This window comes from Pelobates fuscus, chromosome 6, assembly GCF_036172605.1.
Source record: "Pelobates fuscus isolate aPelFus1 chromosome 6, aPelFus1.pri, whole genome shotgun sequence".
NCBI classification, from domain to species: Eukaryota; Metazoa; Chordata; class Amphibia; order Anura; family Pelobatidae; genus Pelobates; species Pelobates fuscus.
In genome coordinates, this window is record NC_086322.1 from 44,400,079 (window position 1) to 44,424,077 (window position 23,999).

General features: G+C 44.4%; 3 protein-coding genes across 9 annotated transcripts in view; 1 reads left to right on the plus strand and 2 right to left on the minus strand.

The window, feature by feature from the left end:
* The window catches only part of RMND5A (required for meiotic nuclear division 5 homolog A), a 33,991-nt gene extending 25,353 nt beyond the window's left edge, over positions 1 to 8,638 (minus strand). The window contains exon 1 of one of the 2 annotated variants that reach the window (XM_063459826.1): positions 8,253 to 8,638. In XM_063459826.1, coding sequence (XP_063315896.1) covers positions 8,253 to 8,394 — 142 coding nt within the window. In that variant the 5' untranslated portion in view covers positions 8,395 to 8,638. The remainder of the gene's footprint in view (positions 1 to 8,252) is intronic. The other variant, XM_063459825.1, reaches the window with a different exon arrangement.
* Positions 8,639 to 15,926: 7,288 nt separating this feature from the next.
* LOC134615327 (uncharacterized) lies at positions 15,927 to 19,334 on the minus strand. Of its 5 annotated transcripts, none has more exons than XM_063459831.1 (3): positions 19,276 to 19,334; positions 18,695 to 18,765; positions 15,927 to 16,626 (listed from the first exon to the last, which is right to left on the minus strand). In XM_063459831.1, exons 2-3 carry the CDS (start codon positions 18,720 to 18,722, stop codon positions 16,196 to 16,198), a joined length of 459 nt encoding a protein of 152 aa, XP_063315901.1. In that variant the 5' UTR covers positions 18,723 to 18,765; positions 19,276 to 19,334; the 3' UTR covers positions 15,927 to 16,195. The 5 variants fall into 5 exon arrangements, with proteins under 5 accessions (XP_063315901.1, XP_063315897.1, XP_063315900.1 ...); XM_063459827.1 differs by having other exon boundaries at positions 18,219 to 18,765; XM_063459830.1 differs by lacking the exon at positions 19,276 to 19,334 and adding an exon at positions 18,219 to 18,334 and having other exon boundaries at positions 18,695 to 18,972.
* A 645-nt stretch (positions 19,335 to 19,979) lies between these two features.
* The window catches only part of LOC134614159 (charged multivesicular body protein 3), a 56,366-nt gene continuing 52,346 nt past the window's right edge, over positions 19,980 to 23,999 (plus strand). For both annotated transcript variants that reach the window (XM_063457630.1, XM_063457628.1), the window contains exon 1: positions 19,980 to 21,024. In XM_063457630.1, coding sequence (XP_063313700.1) covers positions 20,799 to 21,024 — 226 coding nt within the window. In that variant the 5' untranslated portion in view covers positions 19,980 to 20,798. The remainder of the gene's footprint in view (positions 21,025 to 23,999) is intronic.

Consider the following 23,999-nt stretch of genomic DNA (forward strand, 5'->3'; position numbering starts at 1 on the left):
AATGCAGAATGTGTGTGTGTGTGTGTGTGTATATCCAACGAATGCAGAATGTGTGTGTGTGTGTGTGTATATCCAACGAATGCAGAATGTGTGTGTGTGTGTGTGTATATCCAACGAATGCAGAATGTGTGTGTGTGTGTGTGTATATCCAACGAATGCAGAATGTGTGTGTGTGTGTGTGTGTATATCCAACGAATGCAGAATGTGTGTGTGTGTGTGTGTATATCCAACGAATGCAGAATGTGTGTGTGTGTGTGTGTGTGTATATCCAACGAATGCAGAATGTGTGTGTGTGTGTGTGTGTGTATATCCAACGAATGCAGAATGTGTGTGTGTGTGTGTGTGTGTATATCCAACGAATGCAGAATGTGTGTGTGTGTGTGTGTATATCCAACGAATGCAGAATGTGTGTGTGTGTGTGTGTGTGTGTATGTGTATATCCAACGAATGCAGAATGTGTGTGTGTGTGTGTATGTGTGTATCTAATGAATGCAGAATGTGTGTGTGTGTGTGTGTGTGTATCTAATGAATGCAGAATGTGTGTGTGTGTGTGTGTGTGTGTGTGTGTATCTAATGAATGCAGAATGTGTGTGTGTGTGTGTGTGTGTGTGTGTGTGTGTGTATCTAATGAATGCAGAATGTGTGTGTGTGTGTGTATCTAATGAATGCAGAATGTGTGTGTGTGTGTGTGTGTGTATCTAATGAATGCAGAATGTGTGTGTGTGTGTGTGTGTGTGTGTGTATCTAATGAATGCAGAATGTGTGTGTGTGTGTGTGTGTGTGTGTATCTAATGAATGCAGAATGTGTGTGTGTGTCTAATGAATGCAGAATGTGTGTGTGTGTCTAATGAATGCAGAATGTGTGTGTGTGTCTAATGAATGCAGAATGTGTGTGTGTGTCTAATGAATGCAGAATGTGTGTGTGTGTCTAATGAATGCAGAATGTGTGTGTGTGTGTGTCTAATGAATGCAGAATGTGTGTGTGTGTGTGTCTAATGAATGCAGAATGTGTGTGTGTGTGTGTGTGTCTAATGAATGCAGAATGTGTGTGTGTGTGTGTGTGTCTAATGAATGCAGAATGTGTGTGTGTGTGTGTCTAATGAATGCAGAATGTGTGTGTGTGTGTGTGTGTGTGTGTCTAATGAATGCAGAATGTGTGTGTGTGTGTGTCTAATGAATGCAGAATGTGTGTGTGTGTGTGTCTAATGAATGCAGAATGTGTGTGTGTGTGTGTGTGTGTGTGTGTGTGTGTGTGTGTGTGTGTGTGTGTGTGTATCTAATGAATGCAGAATGTGTGTGTGTATCTAATGAATGCAGAATGTGTGTGTGTATCTAATGAATGCAGTGTCTGTGTATATAATGCAGAGTGTGTTTGTGTGAATGCAGTGTCTGTGTATATAATGCAGAGTGTGTTTGTATGAATGCAGTGTCTGTGTATATAATGCAGAGTGTGTTTGTATGAATGCAGTGTCTGTATATAATGCAGAGTGTGTGTTTGTATGAATGCAGTGTCTGTGTATATAATGCAGAGTGTGTTTGTATGAATGCAGTGTCTGTGTATATAATGCATAGAGTGTGTTTGTGTGAATGCAGTGTCTGTGTATATAATGCAGAGTGTGTTTGTATGAATGCAGTGTCTGTGTATATAATGCAGAGTGTGTGTTTGTATGAATGCAGTGTCTGTGTATATAATGCAGAGTGTGTTTGTGTGAATGCAGTGTCTGTGTATATAATGCATAGTGTGTGTTTGTGTGAATGCAGTGTCTGTGTATATAATGCATAGTGTGTGTTTGTGTGAATGCAGTGTCTGTTTATATAATGCAGAGTGTGTGTTTGTATGAATGCAGTGTCTGTGTATATAATGCATAGTGTGTATATAATGCTTCTAACGTGTACCCAGGGATGTATTTACCACAAGGCAAACAAGGCATTTGCCTAGGGCGGCACTTTCAGGGGGGTGCCAAAAAATGCCACCCCAAGCTTCCAGACAAATGCCTTGTTTGCCTCATGTTCTGGGGAAGTCCACTTTACTGTGCGTGAGTGTAGCCGTCAGTGTGCGAAAGAGAATTGGTGTGCCTGTGAGTGTGTGTCTGTCATTTTATGTTTATCTGAGAGTGTGCCCCTGTCAGTGAGTGGGTGTGTGTCTCTCAGTGAAAGTGTGTGTTGGTTAAACTGTGTGCCAATGACTGTGCATCTGTCAGTGAGTGTATATCAGTGCATGTATCAATGAGGGCATGTATGTCAGTCAAAAAAATGGCCTTGACATGAATTAGGGGGGGGGGGACACAAATTTAGATTTTGGGGGAGTCAATATAAAAGATCAGCACTGTCAGGGCTGCAAGGCTTTCAAAAGGGAAAAGATTGCTTAATACATCTGACACTGAGTGCACCACATTCGCAATGCTTCAATTCAAATAAATGGGAATCCAAATACTTTTTTCACCCTCTACCAAACTAATGTGCTGGTTTACAGCATGTTACATTCATAGGGCCTGCACATTAAGATATGCATAATGGGTTAAAGCCTTCACCAATACTTATTTATCTTGAAAGATTATGAGCACCACTCCCCATAGCACATAAGCCATTGTTTTTAAGCCATATATGCAAAGAGAGAAACAAATCTGAAACACATAATTTCTTCAATTGTCTTTACTGCACAAATAATGGCATGTCAGGATTATCTGAATAGAAAACATTCAGTTTGGTAGAGGCACTATGGTTCCAGGAGTGTTCGCCAGATCTACTATGAGCATCGAAGTGCTGGAAACTCCTAAACACAAACCTCTCTTAGTTCCAAGCAATGTGTGGATTAGTTCATTGACAGAGAGATCAGCTGACACCCTCAGCGAATGAGCTAGCAGATCAGGAGAGCCAACAGAAGCTCCTACGGCTCTTTTAGCTCACTGTAGTAAAAGGTGGTGTATGACGTCCAACAGACCCTGGTAAGTATTCAAACTGGGGACGCTAAGCCTCCTTGCACCATAACCAGGGCAGAAAGTTGTAATGGTTATGGTGCTTGAAGTATTCCTCAAAAGTTCACAGAGCTAAAGTTACCTTGTATGAGCCATGTATGCGAGTGTGTATGCCAGATGGTTTGAAAGTAGCATAGATAACGGCAGTCTCCTTTAAAATGAAACAACATATAAAAAGGCTCAGCATTATCATATTTAGCACAGATATGACCAACAATGGTCTTTGCTACCACATATAGAGCGATCAGTACTAAAAAACAACTTTCACAACTGCCAATCATTCTGCCAAAATATTTTCTAACAGGAACCACTTGTAATTTTAGCTAATTCCTGGAAATTAAAAAAAAAAAAAAAAAAAAAAAATATTAAGATTCAAATTCACATATGCTCACTCTTTTGGACTCAAACGTTTCATGGCCTAAGTAACTCATTCTACCAATAATAAAAACCCATACACCACTGGAAGTATAAAACAAAGTTATTCACCAAAGTGAGAATTCAAATGTTATGCCAAATTAGCTGAACATGACGTATAGGCGACTTAGACAATTTGTCTAATTTTGTATTTTCCAGCCTTGAAAAAAAATCCTTCTGTCACTTACCTTACCCTTATTACAGTGCCGATGTCCCTCAGACACTAGATGTGGAGGTAAACCTCAAAAGTAAATATTGCAGTTTATTAAAAACTTCAAAAATTACCACTGAAGGGTTAAGGAACCTGGGACACTGCACCCAGACCACTTCAATGAGCTGAAGTGGTCTAGGTGCCTACAGTGTTCCTTTAATTTGAATTCTCACTTTACTAAATAGTCATGTTAGTTTTCCAGTCTCTCAGATCTCTCACCGAGCTTACTCTGTGTAAACCATGTACTACATGATCTTGACACTAAGCATTTTATCTGACCACATCCTTCTGAAATCAATGGTTCTCCATCCTATGTATCACCTTTGGCCAAGTCCCCTTACGCTAAAGACGTTAATTCAGTCACAAAAACCTATAATATCAGAATTGCAGACTTGTTGTATAATGGATGAGCATTCAGCATATCAGATGGTCACATAGTCTAAATATGCAACTCCCAATCTTCAGCATTCCAGCTGTTAAGAACTACAGCTTCAGTTATTGCCTCTGGTATAGATTGACAGGAAGATATCCTAGCTCTCCCTGTACTCACTTTGTCTTCTCTCACACACACTAACTGCTGTGCATAGGAGGCTGACCTGTAAAGCTAAGTTACTCCATGTACAGAGAGCTGCTCGTGGGGTCCTGCAAGGTAAGTTAGGGTTACTCTGACATAGTACTAGATTAAGGAGCGCACTACGGCACAGGGAGTTCAGGCATTTACAGTTAAATGGGACACACTACAGGTCAGCGTAGTAGTTATGTTACTTTCTTGGCACTGTCCATACCCGTCCCCTATAGGATTTGTCGCCCCCTGGTTACCTGACACCTATAGGATCTGCCTCACCCGGTTACCTGACGCCTACAGAATCTGTCCCCCCCTTGGTTACTTGTCCCCTACAGAATCTGCCCCCCTGGTTACCTGTCCCCTACAGAATCTGTCCCCCCCTCGGTTACCTGTCCCCTACAGAATCTGCCCCCCTGGTTACCTGTCCCCTACAGAATCTGTCCCCCCCTCGGTTACCTGTCCCCTACAGAATCTGTCCCCCCCTCGGTTACCTGTCCCCTACAGAATCTGTCCCCCCCTCGGTTACCTGTCCCCTACAGAATCTGTCCCCCCCTCGGTTACCTGTCCCCTACAGAATCTGTCCCCCCCTCGGTTACCTGTCCCCTACAGAATCTGTCCCCCCCTCGGTTACCTGTCCCCTACAGAATCTGTCCCCCCCTCGGTTACCTGTCCCCTACAGAATCTGTCCCCCCCTCGGTTACCTGTCCCCTACAGAATCTGTCCCCCCCTCGGTTACCTGTCCCCTACAGAATCTGTCCCCCCCTCGGTTACCTGTCCCCTACAGAATCTGTCCCCCCCTCGGTTACCTGTCCCCTACAGAATCTGTCCCCCCCTCGGTTACCTGTCCCCTACAGAATCTGTCCCCCCCTCGGTTACCTGTCCCCTACAGAATCTGTCCCCCCCTCGGTTACCTGTCCCCTACAGAATCTGTCCCCCCCTCGGTTACCTGTCCCCTACAGAATCTGTCCCCCCCTCGGTTACCTGTCCCCTATAGGATCTGCCCCCGTCCCCTCCTTGTTATCTGGCACCTATAGGATCTGTCACACCCCCCCCTCCCGGTTACCTGACGCCTGTAGGGTCTGTCCCCCCCCCGGTTACCTGACGCCTGTAGCGTCTGTCCCCCCCCCGGTTACCTGACGCCTGTAGCGTCTGTCCCCCCCCGGTTACCTGACGCCTGTAGCGTCTGTCCCCCCCCCCGGTTACCTGACGCCTGTAGCGTCTGTCCCCCCCCCGGTTACCTGACGCCTGTAGCGTCTGTCCCCCCCCCGGTTACCTGACGCCTGTAGCGTCTGTCCCCCCCCCCCGGTTACCTGACGCCTGTAGCGTCTGTCCCCCCCCCCGGTTACCTGACGCCTGTAGCGTCTGTCCCCCCCCCCCCGGTTACCTGACGCCTGTAGCGTCTGTCCCCCCCCCCCGGTTACCTGACGCCTGTAGCGTCTGTCCCCCCCCCCCGGTTACCTGACGCCTGTAGCGTCTGTCCCCCCCCCGGTTACCTGACGCCTGTAGCGTCTGTCCCCCCCCCCGGTTACCTGACGCCTGTAGCGTCTGTCCCCCCCCCCGGTTACCTGACGCCTGTAGCGTCTGTCCCCCCCCCGGTTACCTGACGCCTGTAGCGTCTGTCCCCCCCCCGGTTACCTGACGCCTGTAGCGTCTGTCCCCCCCCCGGTTACCTGACGCCTGTAGCGTCTGTCCCCCCCCGGTTACCTGACGCCTGTAGCGTCTGACCCCCCCCCCCCGGTTACCTGACGCCTGTAGCGTCTGTCCCCCCCCGGTTACCTGACGCCTGTAGCGTCTGTCCCCCCCCGGTTACCTGACGCCTGTAGCGTCTGTCCCCCCCCGGTTACCTGACGCCTGTAGCGTCTGTCCCCCCCCGGTTACCTGACGCCTGTAGGGTCTGTCCCCCCCCGGTTACCTGACGCCTGTAGGGTCTGTGTCCCCCCCGGTTACCTGACGCCTGTAGGGTCTGTCCCCCCCGGTTACCTGACGCCTATAGTGTCTGTCCCCCCCCCTGGTTACCTGACGCCTATAGTGTCTGTCCCCCCTGGTTACCTGACGCCTATAGTGTCTGTCCCCCCTGGTTACCTGACGCCTATAGTGTCTGCCCCCCTGGTTACCTGACGCCTATAGTGTCTGTCCCCCCCTGGTTACCTGACACCTATAGTGTCTGTCCCCTCTGGTTACCTGACACCTATAGTGTCTGTCCCCTCTGGTTACCTGACGCCTATAGTGTCTGCCCCCCCTGGTTACCTGACGCCTATAGTGTCTGTCCCCCCTGGTAACCTGACGCCTATAGTGTCTGCCCCCCCTGTTACCTGACGCCTATAGTGTCTGTCCCCCCCTGGTTACCTGACGCCTATAGTGTCTGCCCCCCCCTGGTTACCTGACGCCTATAGTGTCTGCCCCCCCTGGTTACCTGACGCCTATAGTGTCTGCCCCCCCCTGGTTACCTGACGCCTATAGTGTCTGTCCCCCCCTGGTTACCTGACGCCTATAGTGTATGTCCCCCCTGGTTACCTGACGCCTATAGTGTCTGTCCCCCCTGGTTACCTGACGCCTATAGTGTCTGTCCCCCCTGGTTACCTGACGCCTATAGTGTCTGTCCCCCCTGGTTACCTGACGCCTATAGTGTCTGTCCCCCCCTGGTTACCTGACGCCTGTAGGGTCTGTCCCCCCCCGGTTACCTGACGCCTGTAGGGTCTGTGTCCCCCCCGGTTACCTGACGCCTGTAGGGTCTGTCCCCCCCGGTTACCTGACGCCTATAGTGTCTGTCCCCCCCCCTGGTTACCTGACGCCTATAGTGTCTGTCCCCCCTGGTTACCTGACGCCTATAGTGTCTGTCCCCCCTGGTTACCTGACGCCTATAGTGTCTGCCCCCCTGGTTACCTGACGCCTATAGTGTCTGTCCCCCCCTGGTTACCTGACACCTATAGTGTCTGTCCCCTCTGGTTACCTGACACCTATAGTGTCTGTCCCCTCTGGTTACCTGACGCCTATAGTGTCTGCCCCCCCTGGTTACCTGACGCCTATAGTGTCTGTCCCCCCTGGTAACCTGACGCCTATAGTGTCTGCCCCCCCTGTTACCTGACGCCTATAGTGTCTGTCCCCCCCTGGTTACCTGACGCCTATAGTGTCTGCCCCCCCCTGGTTACCTGACGCCTATAGTGTCTGCCCCCCCTGGTTACCTGACGCCTATAGTGTCTGCCCCCCCCTGGTTACCTGACGCCTATAGTGTCTGTCCCCCCCTGGTTACCTGACGCCTATAGTGTATGTCCCCCCTGGTTACCTGACGCCTATAGTGTCTGTCCCCCCTGGTTACCTGACGCCTATAGTGTCTGTCCCCCCTGGTTACCTGACGCCTATAGTGTCTGTCCCCCCTGGTTACCTGACGCCTATAGTGTCTGTCCCCCCTGGTTACCTGACGCCTATAGTGTCTGTCCCCCCTGGTTACCTGACGCCTATAGTGTCTGTCCCCCCTGGTTACCTGACGCCTATAGTGTCTGTCCCCCCTGGTTACCTGACGCCTATAGTGTCTGCCCCCCCCCTGGTTACCTGACGCCTATAGTGTCTGCCCCCCCGGTTACCTGACGCCTATAGTGTCTGTCCCCCCTGGTTACCTGACGCCTATAGTGTCTGTCCCCCCCTGGTTACCTGACGCCTATAGTGTCTGTCCCCCCCTGGTTACCTGACGCCTATAGTGTCTGCCCCCCGTTACCTGATGCATATAGTGTCTGCCCCCCCCCCCCGTTACCTGATGCCTATAGTGTCTGCCCCCCCCGTTACCTGATGCCTATAGTGTCTGCCCCCACCCTGGTTACCTGACTCCTATAGTGTCTGTCCCCCCCCCCCCCCGGTTACCTGATGCCTATAGTGTCTGTGCCCCCTGGTTACCTGATGCCTAGTGTCTGTCCCCCCCTGGTTACTTGACTCCTATAGTGTCGCCCCCCCCCCTGGTTACCTGATGCCTATAGTGTCTCCCCCTGGTTACCTGACGCCTATAGTGTCTGTCCCCCCCTGGTTACCTGACGCCTATAGTGTCTGTCCCCCCCTGGTTACCTGACGCCTATAGTGTCTGTCCCCCCCTGGTTACCTGATGCCTGCAGGATCTCTCTCCTCAGTCCCCCCGCATACTCGATCAGTTCCTCCAGGCTCCTCTCGCAGTGCTGTCCATACCCCCCGAATTTCTGGAGCACCTTGTCCAGCTCCCTCTCCACCGTCACGCACTGATCCATGTCCCCGAGGCAGGAGGCTGGAGCGGGGCCCGGGGTGGCCGGGCGGGGGGGCCCCGGGACAGCAGCCTCCTCTTCCTCGGACAGCAGCAGTAACAGCTCCTCGGCTCGGGCCGGACCGGCCCCCGCCACAGCCAGCCGGAGAGTGGGGCCCGATGTGAGCCTCGGTGGGCGCTCTGTGTCCCGGTGTGAGAGCCCGGCCCCCGCGGTGTCAGTCACAGTCCGCCCGGTGTGTGTCCGGTATATCCGGTGTGTGAGGTCGCGCGAGCCGCTTGTTATTGTTTTTAGCGGAGCTCAACGTTGACCTGTTTTCCCCGGACTGTACCACTGCGAGCCGGGGGGGGGACACCGTGACTTCTGAGGCCGCCCTGCCCTCCCAAACTGCGGATAGAGGACGCCATCTTCGCCGCCTCCAGTGCGGGTCTTCCTGTCAGCCCGTCACGGATTACCGCTGGCCCCGCTCAGCCTCCACTGCCCCGCTCAACCCAACACCTCAGACATGGAGCTCCCCCTGCCTGTCAGACGCTCAGTGGTTTGTCCCAACTGCTGACATCACAGCGTCTCGAGCGCTTCCTTCTCGCTCACAGCGATCGTTGCGTCGTTTGTTTTTTTTTCTATTTAACATCCGGGTCCTCGGTAGTGTTGTTGCTGGGCGTGGCTTCACAAGCTGCCCTTGCCACGTCATCGTGGGCGTGGCTTCGAGCTGCTTCTTGCCAAGAGCTTTGATTGTTCTGGAGCCCATTGAGTCCTGTGTCCCTCCCTGTCTGCAGTAACACTGACTGGGGGATTATTCTCCAAATAACTGGGGGCTGCGCGTTTAAACGGACACTAAGCACCACAACCACTACACATTAAAGGGTTACGCCAAGCACCATGACCACTTCATTGCTTTGAAACGCCGCACATACAGAGATTAACCCCTTAGCTACCAATGTTGTAACACAATTCTGTACAAAACGGGCGTCTGACACTGGCACAAACCTGTACGTTTTCTTGTAATTGTCCTATTTATAGCTAAATTCCCTCCCTCATAGTATTGTAAAGCGCTACGGAATATGTTGGCGATAATAATAATAATAATGGAGTCAGAGAGCTAGTGGCGGCATTGTTCCCCTACCCCTCTGTGCCGCCAACAAGGGTGAGCGAAGTCCGGCAAGGAGGATCGGGCCACAGGGAGAACTTGGACAGATATGTGTTTTGAGGAAGGCAGAGCACACCTCAGTAAGGGTTACTTTAACCAAAACCATTATATTACGATAACACTTTTTTTGTTTAAAAATTATTTTTGGAAAACGATGACGACAACCACAAGGGACAGCTTCAGGTAAGTAAAACCTCCCTTCCATAGAACCCATCAGGGGTTGTCACCTTTCTGGGGTCTTTGTAAAATATGCAGACGCCCTGAAGTGACAGGACACCTTTGATGCAAAGAGACCGTCCCTGCCGTCTTTCCTTTGTAAATACTACACATGGACCTCTGGTTGGAGAGAATCTTGAAGAACCAAAAGCTAGTCTCCATGTCTTTCCCTGCTTCACTTCCTGCACAGAAGAAGGGAAGACTCAGTGTGCGTATAGTAAAGGATGGGACAAGTGTTTCTCATTTTCTACCTATACTTCATTAACAATACATATATATATATAGAGAGAGAGAGAGAGAGAATATATATATTCTTTCAAAACTTGATGAAAGCAGATGACAAAGGTAAATAAATTCTTGGAATTTTATTACAAGTCATAGAGGGTCACCTTATGCACATTTGAAGTTTATCATAACAAAAAGTGATACAAGTTTAATCAGCTTGAAACAAAAAATCCCTGAAGGGTGATTCATTTCGACATGTCTTCCGAAAGCCATCCACATATAAAACCATTCGATTTCATTACACTATGAAAAGAACGATCTCCATACTTTCAAATGTCAATACCTGCTTTACGGATCAAGCTAGGGTAGTTGAAGGCACCAGAATATGAGGATCATGGGACTAAATTAATAAAAGTTCACCCATGTTAGGGAGACAAACTTTGGCCGAATAAAAAAAAAAACTAATAGATGTTTTTGTTCTCTATTAAACGTAATTCCATGAGGAGTGAAGGGCTGAACTCTGACATCAAGAGATTGAAGTTGGAAATTAGACAAGCCGAAAGTGGAGTAGGAAAATGGTCTGAATTTTTTCGTCACTGAGTCAAGAAATAAAGGAGTACATTCACATACCAGGAAAAATTATATTTGGGTTTAGGATGTCTAGAAAGTGTAGCTCCATTTAATAGTCAACAAACAGATGGGTATTTATCAACCAAAGTTCGTACCACACCATTGTTGCAACCCAAAATAGAAGACATAAAAGTTTTATTGTCCTATACGCTTTCCCCTGTTAGAGGAAACAAGTTAATCTTGGATGCATAAACCATTGCAGGTCAAACAAGTTGAGCTTAGATCCATTGACTAGTGCAGGTCAAGCAGGTTAATTTTGGATCCATTGACCAGTGCGGATCAAACAAGTTGATATTGGATCCATTGACCTTTCCATGCACCCATTAGCCTAGATCTAGTTCCTGGTGCCCATGACTGCTGAAGAAGAACTTAAGTTGTGTCCACAACAAAGTCTGTCAAGCTAGGTAATGGGAAGTCTAGAAAAAGACAAGGATAATGTTATATCAACTGTGGAAGGTCTATCCATATCTCTAGAAGTTAAGGTATGGATGCTAAAACAGCGTGATCAATACCAAAGTTGCATTCTGCTTCCTGACTTAAAAAACGATTCGTTTGTTAAACGAAGAAAGCGTAGTTCTAATCTGCAGACCAATCCTGTAGAAAATCATCCACCACCAGTGCTTCCAGATCCAAACCAGTCTGCATATTGCCCTCCTTAGATTAATCTGCTGGTCTCTCATTCTGGTCTCTCACATGGAGGAGCAGATATGATTAAAATCATGTTTTTGTTTAAATTGGAATGTACTTATAACATACCATTTCTTCAAATATAAATTCACATTGTTGGTACTAAGAGAGTAACCACCTAAGTTCTATCTTGCACATGTTGTTTATGTTAGAATGGAAAATAGATTTGTGAAAAAATCCTTTTCACCTGCGACAAAGGAATTCAATTCCTGTTAATCTATGCCCGAACGAATCAACACATTAGAATTTACATGACAGATCGATTCGTTCACATGTAGATTAACAGGAATCTGATATATTTGTCGCAGATGAACAAGTCTAATGAAAACTATGCATATTTAAGACGTGTCCAGCATAATAAAAGTGTGTGTTATGCTCAGCCTTTTTTGCTGGGGGGCTAAACTTCGGAATTAATTATCAAAATGCTTTCAAAAACCAAATACCAAGATTGCTGACTTGACATCAAATTGGTTGCTCTCTTGTTATTGCTGAGACAGGGAGATAATTAATTATCTTAGAAATTCCATTACTCAACAAGAAACATCAAGAAAACGTCAACATTCCTCATCTCAGCTAATGAAGTCAGGAGAATATTCAGGTTATATTAACCACTATCAAAAGCAAGATAATACATTTGGATTGAGTGATGTTTTCAAACCTTTATAACGCAAGGTGACCCCGAAAAGGTTCAATGCCCCATATGATTTTATATAACGTGACAGCCAACTTTGGTTAAAATAATGAGAGAAAAAAAAAAAAAAAAAAACTAGATTAGATTACTTGTTGTAGAAAGTCCAACAAAGAAAAAAATTTCGGTAATCCTCCGTATTTCAAAAGCAAATATTTTAATGAAATTAAATTTCATTAGATTTACAATCCTTCATGTTATGCAGAGCCAAATCATAATTTCCTAATGTTGGAACCCCATGTAATGATCTAACTATTCCGAGATGGGGACATTCATAGTTGTTCAGGGATAAACTCAGAATCAATTCCCAAAAGAGTCCTAATTTAAAGGGATACTCCAAAGCTTATTCTAACTTTCCATATTTTTGCATTACTTACCTGGGGACCACTGGGCACTTCTCCCTCCACTACAGTCTCAGTGAGAACTAAGCCCGACTGATGCTTTCCAGCCTATGAGCTCATCCTGTATGTGAGGGCTTAGCTCAGGATAGCTGATGGGAGTTCATAAGCAGGAGCTTCCAGCTCTGCATGTTGCAGAGAGGAGGTGGGTTGTGATGCCCAGTGAATCACAGGTAAGAAGTCCAACGTTTCTGAAACCATTTCATCACAAGGGGTGCCAGTGCACTCCTGGCAATCTAAATACTACATCTTGCTGTCGTGGATATGGTGCTTGGAGTGTTCCTTTAACCCCTTAAGGACCAAACTTCTGGAATAAAAGGGAATCATGACATGTCATGTGTCCTTAAGGGGTTAAAGAGGGGCTGTCACTTTCCTAGAAATTACATCACCAAACAAACAATAAAAATCACCTTAATCTTTATTTTCATTAAGTTCTCCACACTCCAAACACCTGAAGCACTTTAGCTTGCTGAAACACTTTATGGGTGAAGAGTATGTCCTCTTTTTTTCATTTTACAAGAAGTGCAGATTCCAATAGAAATTGGCACTTTTTATAAAATAACCTGGTTACACCCTCCATAGCTGTCAATCAGACAACCAGTCCTGTTACTTCCTGCTTTGGTTAGCTCAGTGGGGCTAAACACAAGAAGCAGCAAATGCTCAGAGCACCTGACTTGCAAAGACATCTTATTGAGATGCATTCGGAAGTCTGTGATTGGACAGCAACAGAAAGTCTGGGCAGGGTTAGAAGCTGTTTTTTAGCTATACTGCCAATGGAAAAAAAAATAAAGTTTTGATTTAGGGTACATCTACTAAACAGGGATTTTGTTTTATTTTTACAGCACAGGATCCCTTTAATAGATTTAGCACTTCATAGCGTCATGTCTGGAGGAACACAGGCTTCATTCATCCCCTGCAGAATACCATATACAATCATGAAGAATGTTGGAGGTGTATTTCAGCGGCAAGCACGGGGGGGGCTGGTCAGGGTTTAGGAAGAGCTGAACACAGCAAAATAGGATAACCATTAAAGGAACACTATAGTATAAGGAATACAAACATGAATTCTAAATGCTATAGGATCCTGTTGACCATTTAGTTCTCTGGCAAACATTAACTGCAGAACTTGAACTAAAATGAACAGCTTTTGAAGATCTGAAAATGGCTGTCCCCATTCAACCTGACAAAGTACGAAAAGATCTGCAGAGATGAGTGGCAGAAACTACCCAAATTCATGTGTCCAAAGCTTGTCAGATCATACGCAAAAAGACTTGAAGCTGTAATTGCTACCAAAGGTGCTTCAACTAAATCCTAAGTGAAAGGTCTGAATTCTTATGATAATGTGATACTAATGTTTTCTTCCTGTTGAATATAGCAACGGTACAAAATGATATATATATTGATGTAAAAAGGTAATTTTTTTTTTATTGGTAGTAAATGAGATTTTCACCCAGGTCCATCGACTGCACCTTCTTCTGATACCAATGATGATAAATGACTATAACCCCACTGAGCAGGGGAACTGAAAGTGTCATCTAGTTTGCTTGATTTAACAGAACTCATGAAACTTACACAATGACACATTATGTGCATCCAAGTTTAATAATGTACAACATTAGATGTACAAAAGATCCTTTTAACTGACTGTTAGGTGTACACATGTGGTTTAATGCAAAGAATTAAAATAATTCTCTAATCGGGATATCTGTAAAGAACAGTTATGTTTTCTAAATCAAAACTTGAAATTCTGGTCGCAGATGCTCTTGCTTGACTTCCAGGTCCAAAATTTGTCATATTTCCTATTCATTTTATTGCATTGTACATTAAGGCGGCACTGTCACCATTAGGGGCCTTTCATCATTTGCAAAGGTTTCCGATGGTGACATGGCTGCTGGTGGTCCAGAGACTGGGGGGCAAGGAAACATGAGATTTACTTACTTGAAACTGTCCTTCGTAAGCATTGCCATTTTCTTGTGGCCAGTCCTCTTCTGCTCACCAGGAGCAGAGTTTACTCCTGTGCTTCCGCGCATGATCACAGCATTGAGGTCGCTGGAGGATCCTGCAAGACCCTCCATAGATGCTGCTCAATATCTATACAGCAGATACAACTGGTGACAGCTGGGAGATTGACACACTTAGACTGCAGTAGCTCCGCCTATTTTAAGAAGTCTAAGCCGTAGGAAATATACCAAGTACTAGTCCCTACTTTGTCTCGTTTCATATCTTTTGAGTGGGTTGGTATTTTAGTGAAATTCCAAAACAGTTAGAATGAGTATTCCATAAAGGTTTTAGATTTACGAAATCTTATTTTGCACGGCATGGGGAGGAGGGGGGAAGAGAGAAGGGGGAACGACAGTGCCGCATTAACGTCTTGGGAGGGATAGAAAAATGTCTATTTTTAATATAGTGTTTACTATTTCTAAATTTAAGTGTTTTACATAAAAAGCATATGATTTATCATCTGTAAATGTGACCATGAGTGACAGTGCTTACAGGGAAAAAAAAAAAAAAAAACTACTCAAATTTCCAAATAAATTAGTTTAACCCCTTAAGGACACATGACATTTGTGACATGTCATGATTCCCTTTTATTCCAGAAGTTTGGTCCTTAAGGGGTTAAAGGGAAATACTGCTTTCTCAATTTATTGTGTTTATACAAGAAAAGGCTACAGGTCTAGTCCTCTCAGTTTTGAGGAACTGTCACTTGAGATTTTAGCACAACAAAATCAAGTAAAACTAAAACTTGGCTATAGTTTTTGCTAACTTTTTTTGTTTGTTTTTCTAGATTTTAATTTATATGCTTTGCCTAGCAGACCAGGCAAAACATGCAAATTAAAGGGACACCATTTCATCTAATTGAATTGGTATATTATCTGGAGTCCTCTGGCACTGTCTCTCCATTGAGTGCTAAATCATTTTTGACCAGCTTTAAAAATTAACAAGGGTCCCTGGCTTACCATAGCCCCACCCCCACTGGAGGTATAGCTATTGCAGTGATTATACTCTTCCTTCTAACCATACCCATTCATACCAGCAATGGGCACTGTGATACATTGAAAGCAGTCTGCTGACACTCTCAGCCAATCACAGATGATCACTGATGCTCAGGCAAATCCATCCTCATTAACCAGAGCAGCCCAAGGAGGACACTTATATAGCATTAAAACCGGTTTAACACTGAATGGTAGGATAACGTCAGAGAACTCCAAACACTATAACCACTTCAATGAGATTAAGCAGGTATGGTGCCTTCATCGTCCCTTTAACTAAGATGGCTCGTGCACTACCACATCCCTGTTGGAGAAAACACTAGGTGTGTGTTCTCATTCTCATAAATAATTTCTCCATAGATGTCCGAGCATGCTTGAGGCAACGTGGGGTGGAATATTCGCTAAGAACATCAAAGTGCAGCAGAGATAAGTTTTTTTTTTTTGTTTTGTTTTTTGTTTTTGTTACAGATAGATATATATATAAAAACAAAGATACTGCTGCAAATCAGAGTCATTGCAGCTTTTGGACTGCGCTTATGCAAGAAAAATAAATAAATAATAAGAAATAAGAAATATTTACATTATGGGTAAAAAAATAATTCAAGTGACCGTGTGAGAACAATGACAATGTGCAATGTGCAATAGCAAAATGTAAACAAGGTTTATGTTGAGAATTCAAAGAGAACTTCAAATTTAAGGTCAAAACAGCCAAACCGGAAAAAAAAAAAAATCAACTATACTTCCAGTTCGTCTACTTTGGCCTTAAATTTAAAATTCCCTTTCAATTTTCACTTTAGTATATAATCCTGAAAGTCAATGGTAATGGGCATTACTTAAGTAGAAGCAGATTCACTTTCTCTTCCAGGTTCCGGAGTCTTTGGCCCTGTTGAACCAACTCTTTATAAATTTTTTGGAGGGTTCCACAAGTACAGGGGGAACTTTGTTTGTACTCTTCAACAAGACCTTGTACTGCAATTGCTGTCCCTTCCTCCTCATTTTGGGCAACTTTTGCAGCACAATACTCTTCCTGAACATGTTCATCTACCTTGTATGCTGCCTGCAAGTGTTCATGAGGAGCAAAGTCATCAAGCACCACTGTATCTGGCTCTTCATCCTTTGGGATTATGGTGATCGTAACATCAGGCTGTTCAAAGGCTACAGCTTCCACATCAGTGTAATCAGTCATTCCTGCTGCTTCTATCACATTCCCTTCTGTAGCTGTAACTGTAGCCAATTCTTCTACGTCCTTGTGATTTCTCTCTACAAATGTAAATATATGTGAGCGATATACAATTTATAGCATGAATCAGTAACATTGCACTCTTAGAACTTGTAAATGTATGTTTAAAGGACCAATGAAGTGTCTGGGAGCAGTGGTCCTGTCATGTTAATTCTGCAATATAAAAATTATTTAAGTTTTCTAGAAACCGCAAAGCTTCCATTGCATGGTCAAATATTCTTCTAGTGGTTATCACTAAAAAGCGCTTCCGCCATGAGAACCTAGTCAAAGTCGTTTCTCAATTAAATACTGCGCATGCTCACTAGCCTTCCAATGCTCCCGTATGGAGAAGAATTTGATTGGCTGAATTTATCAATCTTGATGAGCTTGGCCAGGAAGACTGAGAAGCCACAGCTTTATCAGCCACCTAAAAAGGAATACATATGTCGTACACACACATACAAAATAAACAATCCAGCGCGCTCACTTATTCACTAAACAATGATTTTTAACTCTTACAGATTGTAATAGTTTTATTTTAAAACACCTCACCTAGGCAATAATGGGGGAATCCCAGTAAGGAAGTATTTCCCAAGTAAGTGGATTAATCGCATAAGAGCAAGCATTAGGCTGCTAGAGTAGGTGTGGCAGGCTTATGCAATATATGATCATATAATGTAACTAAACCCCATATTATTTTTTGCCTAGGTGAGGTGTTTTTAAATAAAACTATTACAATCTCAAAGAGTTGAAATTATTGTTTAGTGAATAAGTGAGTGCGCTGGATTCTGTATATTTTGGCCCCAGAAGCACCCAATCTGGTTCAGGTGAGAGCAGCCCTCCTGGATGGATATATATTGCCAGGCCACTGAAAGCTCTGGATGTTGTAAAACTGCTATAAGCAAAGCAACGTCTTCATCTAATGCTGGCTGTTTTGCTGGCAGCAGTTGAGTTCATCCAGTGCTCTCAGGGTCTGAAGGTTGTTCATACACTGATAAGTTAGTCACTGTTCAGAATGGAAGGAATAAGATTTATGCTGCAGAATTCTTTAAAAATATATATATTTTTTTCGGGGGGCATGAGAGACGTTTGCTGCATAGTGGAATTGGTACTGTCCATATGTTCAGCAGAAGGAGATCAATTTCCCTATTATGGACTATTATTCACGGTTGTTGAAACGGCTTCTTAAAAACTGACTTTAAAACCAAACAATTTGTTCTCTGCTTGCACTGGCCCTAAAAGACTATGTTTTATTGTTCCATATCACAATATGTAAAACTATTGGTGAATTTGCAAAAAAAATAATAAAAGTAGTCAAGACGTATAATCTCTAGAGAGCACAACGTAAGTATCTGAAAGGAGCTTTAAAAACTGTATACTATCAGAGAAAGTAAACAAAAACATTAAATTAGAATATTTAACTAAGTATGTATGGTTTGCGTGCTCTCACTGATGGGAATCTGATAGGTTTGAAAGAGGTGCTAAAGATCATTTAAAAGAGATAGTCAGTGTAATAGTAATAAACAGAAATATTCACCACCAGGTTCATATAGTTAAAATAGACATTTGAATAAAAATGTATGTGTTTTAAAAAAATCCATGTGATGTAAATAAACACAGTGGCTATACTTACTTCTATTTATGTCCATCTGCACTTGCAGCAAAAAATCAGCTTCCCTTCTCTTCATGTCCGACCAGCGCTTTTGGAGTTGACGGACGCTCCTCTTAACTCCGCATTTGTGCTCCAACCTATTAGACAATGCTACCATAATACGTCTTTTAATTGTGCTAGTGTAGCGTGTCCCTGTTGGAAGATTGTCATATCTTTGTTTTGTAAGAAACTCAACCATATAGTAGAGTTCTTCTTGCCCAAATGACGACTGCTCCAACATGCATGATTTTTTTTGACGTGGCATCGTTGAACAGAAAATTGTTAAGACTATGGGCAGCGATTAGCCAATTTCACCAAAGCAATTTTTGTAGAAAAAAGAAAAAAACGTTCAAAACCCTGTTCCTTTTTTTCCTGCTCTTTCCTTGCCGATGTTGCACAACCTTTCCTCTCTACCACAAGCAAAAGTGCTCACATTGCGTTCGCCAAACTTAACTAACCTGCTGTGGGTTTTTGATCTTCCTCCATTCTCCAGGGTGCCACTGCATACTACCTGCTGGGGTCACTGACACTTAAAGAGAACGAGATAACACGGATCAATTCTTACCCACGAATAAACAGTTTTATAACCGGTTTATAAAACGTAACATATAATATGACATCTAACAAGAAAATTGTTTTTCACTTTCTATTTCCTATCAAACTTCTTGTTCTGTTTATCTTTTCTTACCTTTCCATTAGAATGGGTTTAATGGTCTATATTGGGAGAGGAAGGGGGGGGGGGGGGGGGGGGCTTACTTCCAATTAGAGGTTGTTTTTAAATGGGCAAGTTACAGTGATCAATATGATAATCTATATGCCACTAAGAATAATAGAGCTACAGATTTATATACATTCTGATTATATCCATCCAGACAGAATAGCCCCCCTCTCTCCCACTAATCCCTGATTTTACCACCCCATGCTGCCATTAATCCAGGTAAGTCTGGGCAGCCCCCTACACTGCCCCCCAGCACAGGGAGCATGGCATAACATGTCACACCAGGTGTGGAATGCCAGCTCCAGCAATGTGATACATTACATTCTGGGTCCTCTGCTAGTCACGTGGGATGGTGCACTGGCCGCTCTGTCTCACTCCGCACAGTCTCTATGGTGAAATGTTTTGGTACGGTCTATCTTTTTCTCCCCCTGCTCTCTGTGGTCACTTCGCTGGATACTGTCTATCCGCTTAGCCACGTCTCTATGCTCTTCTCCCCTTTCCCGTACATAACGTACGCAGCAGGGATGGGCGGAGTCAGGGTGACGTCACAGCTGTCTTGGCTGCTCAGCTGATCGCAGCCCCGTATTCAGCTCCCGGATCTGACCCCGGGCTTCCTCCCCCTAGCAACAACAGGACTGCCAGCCTGCCACACCGGGCAACACCGGGCAACCAGCTACCTACCTGGCATCTCTCTAGCAACCAGAGCTGGGACACACCTACCTGGCAGCCCACCTACCTACAGCCAGCCCACCCACCCACCCACCTACCTGGCAGCACACCCACCTACCTACCTAACTGGCAGCACACCCACCTACCTACCTGGCAGCACACCCACCTACCTACTTGGTAGCCCACCTGCCTACAGCCCACCCACCTACCTACCTGGCAGCACACCCACGTACCTGGCAGCCCACCTGCCTACAGCCTACCTACCTGGCAGCACATCCACCTACCTACCTGGCAGCCCACCTGCCTACAGCCCACCTGCCTACCTACAGCCCACCTACCTGGCAGCACATCCACCTACCTACCTGGCAGCACACCCACGTACCTGGCAGCCCACCTACCTACCTAGCTGGTAGCCCACCTAACTGGCAGCACACCCACCCACCTACCTAGCTGGCAGCACACCTACATACAGCACATTTACCTGCCAGCCCACCTACCTACAGCCCACCCACCTACCTGCCCCAGCATGGACAGGGAGCCCCTGCACTGGACATCACAGGCCTTTATAGCTCCCCTGCCTGGTTTACCCACATTGGGGCAGGATTGAGGGGGAGGGGGGCAGCTACTAAATCTCCCCAGCTGGGCCTCAGGGACTATTATTATTATTGTTATTATTAATAATAATAATAATGTTATTATAGGAACCTGCAGGAAACCCCAGGATAGTGGGCACAGTCCAGGTTTGACAGTCATTGCAGGGATAGCTCCATGATTGTCATTTATATGATTTATATGCATGTATTACCATAGGGACTTATTGCTTTTATATTAGCCATAAATCCCTCCTGGGATAACCTGATGTGTGGCTAGCTCAGTGAGGAGAAGTGTGCCCACCAGGAGACTGCCATTAGGGCCACAGTCTTCCTCTAGTCCCCAAGATATATTATTCCATGTGTCTCTTATTATCCCTCTTGTAGGAAGGCCAAACAGCTAATTGGGATAATGACAGGTGAATCAATAGGTTAATTGTGGTGTTTGATCGGTTACATGGCATGCATGTGACTCCAGCATAGACAAGTGGTGAGTTGAGTGAATCAGGCACAGGCTGAGCTCCCCCCTTGGAGGTTGCACTCCTCTCCTGCTTACCTGGAAGTCTTTTTTAAGAAACTGGCAAGATGTGGCTGAAGCTGTTTTTCCTTTTGCTGTATTTCCTCATTGTATTTGTGCTGGCCAGGTTCTTTGAGACCATAGTGTGGTATGAGACAGGTATATTTGCCAGCCAGCTGGTGGACCCTGTGACTTTGAGTTTCCATCAGTTAAAGACCATCTTGGAGTGCCGTGGCCTTGGGTACGCTGGCCTGCCAGAGAAAAGGGATGTCAGGGAACTTGTAGAAAAATCAGGTAATGTTATAATATTAAATTTTAATACTTTTTTTTTTACAGTGTTTTGTGACAGACATACATTATCTTTTCTTTTCGTATATAGATGTGTATACGAGTATCTTGGTGACATGTTAATAAATAACATGGTATTTAATATAAATATAAATATATATATATATATATATATATTTGACTTGTGGTATGCATGAATTACTAGCCGGTATTTAAGCACAATTCACACTCAATTTTCCTTATTTTAACAACCTGGTATGTTATTTTTATTTTTGGCCAGCATATTCCAAAGTGTGCTACGAATGGACAAACAAGTGATTTGTTGGCATTTTAGAAACAGAAGATTTTGAGCTACATGCTTAAATGAGCTTAAAGTCTAAAGAGAGTGGGCTATATGTAGACAAAATGAATATAATGAGTATGTTATACAGAGTGTATACCAGTGTAAATCAGCAGTCTTTCATGCTGCTGTGTGTGGCATGTAAACACTCTTGGCAGGATGACTCATAATTAATAAAAAAAGAACCTGCATTGCTTTTTTGGAAGATGTCTGAGCAAGTATGGTTAAATGTTTGAGCCACTGCGCAACATGCACTGGAGATACATTTGAGGCGGTGGTTTTTTTGCTTTTTTTTTTAATCTAGTATTTTTATTCTGTTGCATGTAATTTGCCTAAAATTGTACATTGACATTATCAAATGCATTTCAAAGCTCCATTGCTCACTTCAACAACTAAATGTTTCACTGAGCAGAGGAATAATGAAATAGTTACAAGCGCCAAGGTCACTCCCCTTTAAATAGAAAAGCAATATGTATTCATCCTATTTAAGCCCTTAAGGACAGAGGTAATCACCCAAATTCTGAACAAAAATGAAAGCTAGAATTTGCTCTATGTGTATGTTCAAACGCAATTTAGGGATTTCTCTTTAAGTGCACCCAAACATACTATATATTGTTTTGTTGTTTCTAAAGGACAGAAAGAGCTTTCTTTTAATATGATATACACCCAACACAACATTAAAGGGTTACTTCAACCACCATGACCTTTTCAGCTTTTAGAAGTGTCATGGTGTTACCCTTCTGCTTGAAACTCTGCACATACTGAGATATATGCACTTTTGTTCCAGTGGCCAGTTACACCCCTGATGTGACTTTCTACTGTTAGATCTGTTTAAAAATGATGCCTGTCATTAGCAAGCGCCTGCAAGGGGAAGCATATATCTTCCCTCCCTTCTTTCATTTAAAGGGACGCTATAGGCACACAGACCACTACAGCTCACTGAAGTGGTCTGGGTGCAGTATCCTAGGTTTCTTACAAAGTTAATTAATAATTACCTTTTTGAGGGTTAACTCCACCTCTAGTGGCTGTCTACCAGACCGGCACTAGACAGACTTCCGGGTTGTTAGGTGACTTTTGGTTTCCTAACTGATGCTGGACGTCCTCACGCTATGCATGAGGACATCCAGCGTCACTGGAAACCCTATTGTATAATGCTTTACTGTGGAGGAAGTACTAATGCGAGCAAGGTAATTGCCGCGCATTAAGTCTCCGGCGTGGGAGGAGCAGAGGCAGACCCTGAACCAGCACCGAGGGATATCTACGCTAGAATCTGGTAAGTGACATAAAGGGCTTATAACCCCTTCTGCAGCACGGGGAAGGGGGTTCCTTGACGGAGGGGAGCACTATTGGGAGCTATAGTGCCAGGAAAACAACATTGTTTTCCTGGTACTATAGTTTCCCTTTAAGTCAATCCCTGTCTCCATACCATTAAAGGGACATTATAGGCACACAGACCACTTTAATTTCACTGAAGTGGCATCTGTGCCATGTCCCTGTCATTTTATCCCTGTAGAACAGAAATGTTTACAATGAGGTTAACAGAGTTAGCATGTCTCACTGATAGCAACAAGAGGCGCTTTCTCCCCAATAGCAGATGTTCGCATAGATAGAGAGAGCACCGAAGCGAGGGGGAAAATTTAGGTAAACATTATTTTTCCTTTATAAAGGGGGTTGCCATAATCATTGAGCAGGTCACTATAGTTTTAGGAATGCATGTTTGTATTCCTAATGCTTTAGTGTTTCTTTTAACATTACCTTCTTTTTTTTTCTTTTTTTTTTTTTTTAAAACCACGTTCAGTTTGAGCACTGCATACAGCTTATCTGTCAGTCTGGGATCACTAAAAATGGCCCCAACTGAAAGAGGGGAGCCTCGGGTATCGATTGATACCTGGGAGTCCCTGGTGTGAGCAGGGATTTAACCTTGTTCACACCAAAATGTTAGAATGTTCCATGCCATTAGTGGAGGAAGGCAACTTACATTTGTGACTGTTACTTCAGTAAAGTGTTTGCTGTGGTGAAGGGTCTTCTACCTCAAACACATACTCAATCATTCTTTCCACATTACCGTACATGGGCATACCCTCACTGGTCCTTGAGCAAAGCATCATGGAGTCACTAATTTGCATTGTATGCCAAGCAGTGTCTTGAATGCCTTGCCAATGAAATTAACCCCGTAAGGACCAAACTTCTGGAATAAAAGGGAATCATGACATGTCACGTGTCCTTAAGGGGTTAAAGGACCTCCCTTTTAACTTTCACTTAGCTAATGGGTTGTGTGACAAATTTACTGAAAAACATTATATTTTAACCCGTCAAGTTTGCATTAAGTTTGTCTTTAACCCCATTTGTTTTATTTTACTGCTAACCTTTTCTTGACAATCTAGGATTATATTCTCAAGGGAGTTATTCACTTAAGACCAAATTGTAATGTATTTAAAAACAAATGAGACTAAAACTAGCCAAGATGTGACTATAACTGAGTTGGATGTTTTTGGCTAGAACTGCTTTTCTTTTACCATTCGAATGAAAGTTTGGTGAAATTCAGAGTTTAAAGAATTTATTTCCCCAGCTGGTATATCACAGAGTTTGGTTTAGATAGAATAAGCGGAGATACTTCATCCACACTTGCTTGGCGGATATC